Source organism: Pongo pygmaeus, chromosome 9, assembly GCF_028885625.2.
Source record: "Pongo pygmaeus isolate AG05252 chromosome 9, NHGRI_mPonPyg2-v2.0_pri, whole genome shotgun sequence".
In the NCBI taxonomy this organism is placed as follows: domain Eukaryota; kingdom Metazoa; phylum Chordata; class Mammalia; order Primates; family Hominidae; genus Pongo; species Pongo pygmaeus.
This window is the reverse complement of record NC_072382.2, coordinates 77,877,334-77,889,562: the sequence shown is the minus strand read 5'-3', so window position 1 is coordinate 77,889,562 and position 12,229 is coordinate 77,877,334. Positions and strand designations below refer to the sequence as shown.

Genomic DNA, 12,229 nt, shown 5'->3' with positions numbered 1-12,229 from the left:
CCCCATTTGTGTTTTTTAGGATCATAGGAACTCATGGATTTTTTTTATACCACATGTTAAAATCTATTACTGTTATTTTTCAGATTATTAAGTTCAGATTGTCTTGGTTTGGCCAAACTGCCTTCTGTGTTACTTTGACATGATTCCCTCATTTTTTTTTTTTTCTTTAGCACTTTCTTACTTTCTGACAAGACGTTCCAGGCTTATCTTGTACTTTCCTTGCCTTAGCCCAAAAATTGGCCACTTCTCCAAGAAGTTTTGGTTCCTTTCAGTGCAGAAAGACTTAAAAACCAAAGCCTAGCACTATTAATAGGTATGTTCGTTGCTACTAAGCCGTCATTGCTCCCAGGCCCTTTCAGACAATAGAGCATTTGAAATCAATAAAAAAAAGCATGCTGATACCTCTAACTCCAATCCAGTACCACAGGGTTTTTTCCTTGCCTTCGCTCATCCAAATCTGTATCTCCCTTCTTCCACAGTGAGAATCCTAGCTCCTAACAATATCAATATAGGTTTTCAAGGCCAGACCTGCTGGCTCACACCTGTAATCTGAACACATTGGGAGGCTGAAGCATGAAGATTTCTTGGGGCCAGGAATTCAAGACCAGCCTGGGCAACATAGGGAGACCCGTTTCTACCAATAAATAAATAAGCCGGGTGTAGTGGTGCACACCTGTAGTCCCAGCTACTTCAGAGGCTGAGGTGGAAGGATTGCTTCAGCCTGGGAGGTTGAGGCCGCAGTAAGCCGTGATAGTACCATTGCATTCCAGCCTAGGTGACAGAGCAAGACCCTGTCTCAAAAAAAAGTTTTTCATTTGCTTTTCTAATGCAATGGGTCAAGCCTGTAATCTCAGCATTTTGACAGGCCAACGTGAGCGAATTGCTTGAGCCCAGGAGTTCCAAACCAGCCTGGGCAACATGGTGAAATCCCATCTCTACAAAAAAATACAAAAATTAACCAGGCATGGTGATGCATGCTTGAAGTCCCAACTACTAGGAAGACCAAGGTGGGAGGATTGTTTGAACCCTGAGGTCAAGGCTGTAGAGAGCCATGATTGCACCCCTGCATTCCAGCCTGAGCGGCAGAGTGAGAACCTGTCTCAAAACAGCAACCACGACAAACAAACAACCCCAAAAAACAAAATCCTAAAATGCATACAAAGACAGCTTCAGAACTGCTATACCTATACCACTACCAACAATAAACACATAGTAAATAAACATAGCAAAGCGAGGTTTTCTTTTGTTTTCAGATTGGGGATATGTAATAATAATACTATTTCAAAAGTTAATCAGATTTAGTCTGGATAATCTAGTTACATTTTTGAATATGTGAAATAGTAACATACTTTTGAAGTAAAAATACAAACATACATACTCAGAAGTGTCACTCTCTCCTCTATCTTTTCCACACCATTTCTACCCACCCCCTGCAGTAGACAGTTTCATTATTTTCTGGTTCATCTTATTTTTTGAAAAAATAAGTAATGTGTATATTTTCTTTTTACTAGCAAAAAAGTTGTATACCAACTTTTTAAATATTATTTTACATTCTCATCTTTTACTTACTTAACATATCCATATCAGTTCAGTGACATTTCTCATCCTTTCTACATCTTCATGGTACTTATGATGTACATATACCAGTTTATTCAACCAATTTTCGTAAGTCTGTTCACATTATTTTGTAATTACAAATAATACTGCAGTAACCTTGTGTACATTTAATTTTGAACTGTTGATGGCATATCTTCACAGAAAATTCTTAGAAGTATGATTGTTGAGTCAAAGGATAAATGCATATATAGTTGTCAGATACTGCCAAATTCAGCTTCAAAAACTTTGTGTTCTCATCAGCAATGCATGAAGAATGCCTATTTCTCCCACAGCCTTGCCAAAATAGTGTTGTCAAGAGTCTGACACTTTGCCCATCTAATAAATGAGAAATAATGTATCAGTGTAGTTTTCATTAGCATTTCTCTTATTAAGTAAACTGAATATTTTTTCTTATACTTGTGAGCTATTTTTTATATCTTTCTTGGAGAATTTTCTGTCTTTGACCACTTTTTCCTATTGAATTTTTCATCTTTTTATAATTCAATGCTTAAAATTATTGGCCGGGCACAGTGGCTCATGCCTGTAATACCAACATTTTGGGAAGCTGAAGTGGGCAGATCACTTGAGGTCAGGAGTTCAAGACCAGCCTGGCCAACATGGGGAAATCCCATCTCTACTAAAAATACAAAAATTAGCTGGGCATGGTGGCGCATTCTGTAATCCCAGCTATTCGGGAGGCTGAGGCAGGAGAACTGTTTGAACCCAGGAGGGGGAGGGTGCAGCAAGCAAAGATTGCGCCACTGCACTGTAGCCTGGGCAACAGAGCGAGACTCTGTCTTAAAAAAAAAAAAAAACAAAGAAAGAAAAGAAAAATTGTATATTAGGGATATTAAACCTTTTCTTGTGAATATTTTTACCATGTGGCCTTTTGCTTTTGAGTTTGCTTATGCTATTTTTTGTCATGCAAAAGCGACTTTATTTTTTAATACAACGTAAATGTTATATAACAAGTTTTTTTATTTTACATAATTTGTCAACCTTTTCCTTTCTTATACCTGAATTTTGAATCATAGAAAGTCTTTCCCCAAAGATTCTTCCCCATGTAAGAATGCACACACGTTTTCTCCTAGTAGTTGTAAGATTTTTATTTTTACTTTTAGCCTTCTTATCAATTTAGAATTTATTCTTATGTATAAGGCATACATCCAATTCTTTTCCTCAGCATCAATTATTAAAACACATCATCTTTGCCCCAGTGACTAGAGATGCCATCTTTATTAATACTAAACCCCAATATAGGTTTGGGTCTACTTCTGTACTTTTTAAAAACTCCACTGTATGGTCTATCGGAATATCAGTGCTATACTATTCTAATTCTAATCTACTCTTTGCCTGCTACCATACATGTAAGAAGTGACTTGCTCCTCCTTGCTTTCTGCCATGATTGTAAGGCCACGATTCCCCAGCCATGTGGAACTGTAAGTCCAGTAAACCTCTTTTTCTTCCTAGTCTCGGGTATGTCTTTATCAGCAGCATGAAAACAAACGAATACAGGGTGTTTTGTTGTTGTTTTAGGAATTACTTTTGTATCAGTGCTATACTAAACCCCAATATAGGTTTGGGTCTATTTCTGTACTTTTTAAAAACTCCACTGTATGGTCTATTGGAATATCAGTGCTATACTATTCTAATAATTTGTTTTCATATCTGGTAGGGCTAGTACTCCCTCAGGGCTCTCCTATTTTTTAGGGATTTCCTAGATATCCTCGCATGTTTATTTTTTCATACAGACTTTACTATCAACTTGTCTAATTCAAAGGAGAAAAAAGCTTATTGGTATTTTTATTAGAGTCATTTATGTTATTTTTTTCTTGGTACCACTGATTTATGTCTCTATTTTGTTAATTTCTGCTTTTATCTTGATAATTTCCTCCTTTTAATGTTCATTTGGTTTACTTTGTTGTCTTGTTTAATTACCTTTTGAGTTGAGGTTTTAATTAAATTTTCTCCTTTCACATTTTCTCTTTTATTTTCATTAAATGTTTAAGTCTATGAAGTATCCTTGATGGCTGTTTGAAATAAATCCCCATAGATTCTGATATGCAGAGTTTTCACTGCAAATATATTTCAGAAATTCCATAATTCAGTTTCCATTTTCCCTTTTAACCAATAATAAATAGAAGATTCTATAATTTCAAATAGAAGCCTTTTTCTAGTTTTTAGTTGTTGATTTCTAGTGTAGATGCACTGTGATCAAAGAATGTTGCTTTAATATTTCTACTTCATGGACATTACTGTTTTCTTTGGGTTTTTTTTGGAATTTTTTAAATTTTATTTTTTAATTGGCAAATAATTGTACATATTCATGGAGTACATAGTGATGTTTTGATACATATAATGTACAGTGATCAAATTAGGGTAATTACTATATCCATCATGTTTTCTGTTTTTATGAACATTCTAACTTGAGACGGGGTATAGTCTCTATTATCAGGATGTAAAGTTCAGCATAAATCTTTAAGATCTGCCTTATTAGTTGTGTTGCTTAGGTCTTCTTAAATTTTTTTTTTTTTTTTGGTCACTTGACTTCTCTTGTACCTAGTGTAGCATAAAATCTTCTATTATTTATCTGTTTTTATTTCTTCTTGTGCCCCCCCACAATTTCTGCCACATAAAGGTGGTGGCTATATTATTTGTTACAGAGACATTAATAACTGTTATATTTTCATTGTAAATCATGGCTTTTAGCATTATAAAGTGCTTCTTTGTCACATATAATGCTTTTTGAAGGGAATTCTACTTTATATGGTATCAACATCACTACCCCTGCTTTTTTATTATTTCTATTTCTTTGATATATTTTTGCTCATTATTTTATGTCAAACTTTTCTAAATCACTTTGTTTTAGGTGTATCTTTTGCACATAGCATAAACTTGGGTCTTGCTTTTGCTTTGTGAGCCAATTTGAAAATCTTTTTTTTTTTTTGAGACAGGGTCTCACTCTGTCACCCAGGCAGGAGTGCAGTGGTAAAATCTTGGCTCACTGCAGCCATGACCTCCTAGGCTCAAGCAATCCTCTCACCCCAGCTTTCTGAGTAGCTGGGACTACAGGCATGTGCCACCATGCCTGACTAATTTTCTGTAGAGACAAGGGTTTACTATGTTGCCCAGGCTTGATGAAATATATCTTTTTTTTATAGTTAAGTTAAACAACTCTGTCATATTGTTTTATTATAATTATCACGTTTTATTTTATATTTACCATCTTTCCCTAAGCAATGTGTCTTTTTCACTTTTTTCTTTTTTGTTTCTTTTCTTTTCTTTTTTTTTTTTTTAAAGAGACAGGGTCTCACTATGATGCCCAGGCTGGTCTTGAATGCCTGCGCTCACACAATCCACCTGCTTTGGCCTCCCAAAGTGCTGAGATTACAGGCATTAGCCACTGTGCCCGGCCCTTTTTCACTCTTTAAGATAAATTCTTTTGATATTTAGGAAAGGGGTGCAATATGGTTTGGCTGTGTCCCCACCCAAATCTCATCTTGAATTGTAACTCCCACAATTCCCATGTATCATGGGAGGAACCCGGTGGGAGGTGATTGAATTATGGGGGTGAGTCTTTCCCATGCTGTTCTCATGATAGTGAATAAGTCTCACAAGAGCTGATGGTTTTAGAAAATGGGAGTTTTCCTGCACAAGCTCTCTCTTTGCCTGCCACCATTCATGTAAGAAGTGACTTGCTCCTCCTTGCTTTCTGCCATGATTGTAAGGCCATGATTCCCCAGCCATGTGGAACTGTAAGTCCAGTATGGACTTTTCTTCCTAGTCTCGGGTATGTCTTTATCAGCAGCATGAAAACAAACTAATACAGAGTGTTTTGTTGTTGTTTTAGGAATTATTTTTGCATTAAGCCTTTTTCAGTACTCATGACTGGATGGACATTCTAGTACAGTGTGGCCGGTAGAACTTTCTGCAGTAATGAAGATGTTCTATATCTGCACTGCCCAATATAGTAGTCACAAGTCATATGTGGGTATTGAACACTTGAAATGTGGCTAGTGTGACAAAGGAACTGAATTTTACATTTTATTTAAATGTAATTAATTTAAATTACAACATGTGACTAGCAGCTACTAAATTGAACAGTGCAGTAACAGTGGATTAATCAGGACAGAGTCATGTGTACGGTATTCAATGAGTATTTGTAGGTTTAAAACTGTTTTTCTATAACTAGAGCACCTGGAGAACAACCTGGTTGGAATATAAAATACGTGGCTTATACTTCCTCTTCATTTTTTTTAGAAAATGCTGCTCCACTGGTATTTTCTTTGTATATTACTGATAAGGTCTGATGCCAGTCTAATTTTTGGTCCCTTGTAAGTAATCAAGGCTTATTTCCAAGAGCTTTGACAATAATTTCATTTTTACAATCCAATAGTTTTACTAGGCTCTATCTCAAAATTGATCATTCTAAATCAGTTTACCAGGCAAAACTGGACCTTTCAATATACATATTAAAGTCTTTTTTCATTTCCAGAAAGTTGTCTTGAATTATAATTTTAAATATAATTATGTTCCACTGGTTTCCCCCATGCCACCTAGGGACTCCAATTATATGCATGTTGGATCTTTTCTGCTTGTCTTCCATTTCAATCCTTTTCTCTCTGACCCTTTTTATTTCTTTATCTCCTTTTAATTTTCTTGCTTGTTTCTCTGACTTTCTACAACAGCCCTTATTAAACATTCAGTAGACTCTACTCTCCCTCAAGCACACTGTAATTTAGTCTTAATTTCTTTATTAAGTTCGATGAATTCTAATTTTGTTTCGTCTTTTTTGAGGAGAGGAATTGAGCTATTTCTGTTATTAGTTTTTACATTTTTGAAACATTTCTTTGTTTGAGGCAACTTAATTCAGTTAGGAGTATTGTATTACATCTTCCTTCTGTTTCATAGTTTGCTGTGGAGAAGAAATTCTATCACCCAAATGGTTTTGATTCTCATTTTCTGTTTTTACCCTAATTTTATATGGAAATAGGCTGCATGTTGGGGGGTCTATTTTATAGAGAGAGTAAAGATTTTAAGTGGCTTACAAGATTTCTAATTGAAGACTGCCCACTTCAGTCAGAATAGTGAAGTTTCATATATATATATATATATGAAATATGTATATATTTGGGGAAGCAGTGAAGGGGGCATAAAATAATGGGCAAAAATATATAAAAAATACATCAAAGAAATAGAAGTAATACAAAAGCAGGGGTAGTGATGTTGATACCATATAAAGTAGAAGGAGGTAGAGACACAAAAAACCCTTCAAAAAATCAATCAATCCAGGAGCTGGTTTTTTGAAAAGATCAACAAAATTAATAGACCGCTAGCAAGATCAATAAAGAAGAAAAGAGAGAAGAATCAAATAGACACAACAAAAAATGATAAAGGGGATATCACCACTGATCCCACAGAAATACAAACTACCATCAGAGAATACTATAAACACCTCTATGCAAATAAACTAGAAAATCTAGAAGAAATGGATAAATTCCTGGACACATACACTCTCCCAAGACTAAACCAGGAAGAAGATGAATCCCTGAATACACCAATGACAGGCTCTGAAATTGAGGCAATAATAGCCTACCAACCAAAAAAAGTCCAGGACCAGACGGATTCACAGCTGAATTCTACCAGAGGTACGATGAAGAGCTGGTACCATTCCTTCTGAAACTATTCCAATCAACAGAAAAAGAGGGAATCCTCCCTAACTCATTTTATGAGGCCAGCATCATCCTAATACCAAAGCCTGGCAGAGACAAAACAAAAAAAGAGAATTTTAGACCAATATCTCTGAGGAACATCGATGTAAAAATCATCAATAAAATAGTGGCAAACCGAATCCAGCAGCACATCAAAAAGCTTATCCACCATGATCAAGTGGGCTTCATCCCTGGGATACAAGGCTGGTTCAACATATGCAAATCAATAAACGTAATCCAGCATATAAACAGAACCAAAGACAAAAACCACATGGTTATCGCAATAGATGCAGAAAAGGCCTTTGACAAAATTCAACAGCCCTTCGTGCTAAAAACTCTCAATAAATTAGGTATTGATGGGACATATTTCAAAATAATAAGAGCTATTTATGACAAACCCACAGCCAATATCATACTGAATGGGCAAAAACTGGAAGCATTCCCTTTGAAAACTGGCACAAGACAGGGATGCCCTCTCTCACCACTCCAATTCAACATAGTGTTGGAAGTTCTGGCCAGGGCAATCAGGCAGGAGAAAGAAACAAAGGGCATTCAGTTAGGGAAAGAGGAAGTCAAATTGTCCCTGTTTGCAGATGACATGATTGTATATCTAGAAAACCCCATCGTCTCAGCCCAAAATCTCCTTAAGCTGATAAGCAACTTCAGCAAAGTCTCAGGATACAAAATCAATGTGCAAAAATCACAAGCATTCTTATACATCAATAACAGACAAACAGAGAGCCAAATCATGAGTGAACTCCCATTCACAATTGCTTCAAAGAGAATAAAATACCTAGGAATCCAACTTACAAGGGATGTGAAGGACCTCTTCAAGGAGAACTACAAACCACTGCTCAATGAAATAAAAGAGGACACAAACAAATGGAAGAACATTCCATGCTCATGGGTAGGAAGAATCAATATCGTGAAAATGGCCATACTACCCAAAGTAATTTATAGATTCAATGCCATCCCCATCAAGCTACCAATGACTTTCTTCACAGAATTGGAAAAAACTACTTTAAAGTTCATATGGAACTAAAAAAGAGCCCGCATTGCCAAGTCAATCCTAAGCCAAAAGAACAAAGCTGGAGGCATCACTCTACCTGACTTCAAACTATACTACAAAGCTACAGTAACCAAAACAGCATGGTACTGGTACCAAAACAGAGATATAGACCAATGGAACAGAACAGAGCCCTCAGAAATAATACCACACATCTACAACCATCTGATCTTTGACAAACCTGACAAAAACAAGCAATGGGGAAAGGATTCCCTATTTAATAAATGGTGCTGGGGAAACTGGCTAGCCATATGTAGAAAACTGAAACTGGATCCCTTCCTTACACCTTACACAAAAATTAATTGAAGATGGATCAAAGACTTACATGTTAGACCTAAAACCATAAAAACCCTAAAAGAAAACCTAGGCAATAGCATTCAGGACATAGGTATGGGCAAGGACTTCATGTCTAAAACACCAAAAGCAATGGCAACAAAAGCCAAAATTGACAAATGGGATCTAATTAAAATAAAGAGCTTCTGCACAGCAAAAGAAACTATCATCAGAGTGAACAGGCAACCTACTGAATGGGAGAAAATTTTTGCAATCTACTCATCTGACAAAGGGCTAGTATCCAGAATCTAGAAAGAACTCAAACAAATTTACAAGAAAAAAACAAACAACTCCATCAAAAAGTGGGCGAAGGACATGAACAGACACTTCTCAAAAGAAGACATTTATGCAGCCAAAAAACACATGAAAAAATGCTCACCACCACTGGCCATCAGAGAAATGCAAATCAAAACCACAATGAGATACCATCTCATACCAGTTAGAATGGTGATCATTAAAAAGTCAGGAAACAACACGTGCTGGAGAGGATGTGGAGAAATAGGAACACTTTTACACTGTTGGTGGGAGTGTAAACTAGTTCAACCATGGTGGAAGACAGTGTGGCGATTCCTCAAGGATCTAGAACTAGAAATACCGTTTGACCCAGCCATCCCATTATTGGGTATATACCCAAAGGATTATAAATCATGCTGCTATAAAGACACATGCACACGTATGTTTATTGTGGCACTATTCACAATAGCAAAGACTTGGAACCAACCCAGATGTCCATCAATGATAGAGTGGATTAAGAAAATGTGGCACATATACACCATGGAATACTATGCAGCCATAAAAAAGGATGAGTTCATGTCCTTTGTAGGGACATGGATGAAGTTGGAAACCATCATTCTCAGCAAACTATCGGAAGGGCAAAAAACCAAACACTGCATGTTCTCACTTATAGGTGGGAACTAAACAATGAGAACACTTGGACACAGGAAGGGGAACATCACACACCGGGGACTGTTATGGGGTAGGGGAAGGGGGGATGGATAGCATTAGGAGATATACCTAATGTAAATGATGAGTTAATGGATGCAGCACACCAACATGGCACATGTATTCATATGTAAGAAACCTGCACGTTGTGCATGTGTACCCTAGAACTTAAAGTATAATAATAAAAAAAAAAAACAGAAAAGAAAAGAAAATGAAAAAATGAAACTACTAGAAAGAATCTACTTTATTTGGTATTTTTTATTTATTATGATGATGCAAGAACATGACAGAAGACTGAAGTGATTTCACTACGTTAGGCTCTGGTATAGCTGATTTACCCATCCATCCAGTACTTATTGAGGAACACTAAACTGCCAGACAATAGGGACGCGAAGATCATTAAGACACAGTCCTCCACTTCATAGACAAGTGGAATATACGTAAGTCACAAAAGGTTGGATGGTATCCTTTCCAAAAAGTTTAAAACTATGCAAAACCATACTATGTATACTTCTAAGGATATATACATACATAGTATAAACGTGAAAACAGGAGGAAATCATAAGCATCAAATTCAGGATTGAGGCTAGCTCTTAGGGGATGGGCTGGGAGGCTGAGGGGGATACAATCAGGGAGGAATACAAAGGAGTTTTAATTTTATCTGTAGTAATTTCCTTAAAAAGGAAAAAGATCTGAAACGAATATTATAAATTGTTAGGACCTGACAAAACTGGGTAGTAAGATGTGTGGGTATATTTGTTATATTATCTCTATTCTTTTTTGTATGCTTAAAATATTTTGTAATTTCTAAAACATTTTATTCAAAATGCAGTTCAATTCACTGGCAAGGTTTTTGGAGTTTTAACTAAGAAATTTCAGAATATATTCAAGTTATGTAATAACACAAAATTGAAAACTGCTTTTAGAAATGAATGAGAAAAATGGCCTATTTGAATACTGTACATTTCTTCAGATATAGTGTTATACATACCTGTGAGTGCTAAATAAGAAGCAATGTACCGTTTTTCCAGACCGTCTCTAACACTCTGAATTGCACCGAACATTGGAGGTATAATCATGATCAGGTTACTCACTGTATTCCCTTTAAGAGAAAAACATAAGAAGACATTTAGGTTAATCAATAACACTTTAAATAAAGATACATTCATGTAGCCTTTAACAACAATTACACAAGTAACTTCTCAGAAAGACATTGGGAAGATATTTTCAAGGTGCTGAAAAAAAATTCTGTACTCACCAAAAATTTCTCACAATAATCCAAATAAAATAAAGATATTTCAGACAAATGAAACTAAAAATTTTCCACCAGCAAACCCACTAAAGGAAATTCTAATTTCTAAAGGCAAGCAAGAAAAAGATCTCAGGAAGAACCTCAGAGATACAGCAAAAAATGAGTTGGGGGAGGCAGCCCATACCGATGCACTGAAATTGTGGTCCATGGATGCAATATGACATGATGAATACAGGATTGGCTTAATTTTGTTACTTGGAATAAAAAAGCAACAAATTGCAGTTTACATTTTGTATGTCTCTTTAACATTTCATTTTCTAGTAATGTTTTAATTTCTAGTTTCTGTTTCTAGTAAAACATAGAAGGCTTAATTAATGGATCTTAATTTGATCTTTGCTCCTGTCTTCACAAAAACAAAGTGCAAACATGAATAGCAAAGGAATAGTAAAAAACCCCAGTAGAATTTATAAGTAAATAAAATGGAGAAAGAAATGGCTAAACAGTATTTTATAAATTTGATTATCAGAAGAATAAAGGGGCACAATATTTTCCAAATTTCAAAAGAATGATTTTCAGCAGAGGTGCTAATATCAAGACAAATAATCAATTCACTGAGAGGGGAGAAGAAAACATTTTCAAACAGTCAAGGATGAAAAAAATATACTTACAACATATCTTTTCTCTGGAATCAACTGGAGAATGTAATGAGTGCAAACAAGGAAATTGACCATGAGAAAGGATGACACGAGAGCTAAGAAACATGGGCTGCAACACAGGAGGCAAAGAAAAGGCTCAAGACTGCAAAAGGACCAGGGACCACACAGTCCATCCAAACTGTGGCAGGAGAACCAAGAACTGCAGGAAAGAAATTTCCAAGAAGAAAAGGAAGAAAAGGATAGACAATTTGATAAATTAAAAAATTTTGGGAAAAAAATGCCAATGGGCATTTGACAGAAGTGTTGGAAAAATTGTACTATAACTCATTCAACCAGTCCTCTATAACTGTAAACATTCAGGTTATTTCCCATTCTCACTATTACAAGCAATATTGCAATGAATAACCATATATATTTACAAGTGCAGGTATATCTGTAAAACAGACACACAGAAATGAGATTGCCAAGTCAAGAAATAAATCTATTGGCCCAAAAAGTAGTAAAAGAAAATATGGACGCATCGTTCTTTCTTTTACAATGAATAAGGATGGGTATAATTTTATGTTCTTTTGTATTTCTTCTCCTATGAAATGTATTTCATGCCCTGTGCCAGTTTTTCTATTGGTCTTTCCTTTTTCTATAAGAAGGAGCCCTTCTTGTAAAAGGGATATTA

The 12,229-nt window shown here is 35.7% G+C and overlaps 1 protein-coding gene across 1 annotated transcript in view; it reads right to left on the bottom strand.

Moving 5' to 3' along the window:
* ACER3 (alkaline ceramidase 3) overlaps nucleotides 1-12,229 on the bottom strand; it is a 162,595-nt gene that overhangs the window by 85,789 nt on the left and 64,577 nt on the right. Inside the window, exon 2 of the mRNA XM_054437810.2 lies at nucleotides 10,640-10,750. Within this exon, the coding sequence (XP_054293785.1) occupies nucleotides 10,640-10,750 (111 nt within the window). The remainder of the gene's footprint in view (nucleotides 1-10,639; nucleotides 10,751-12,229) is intronic.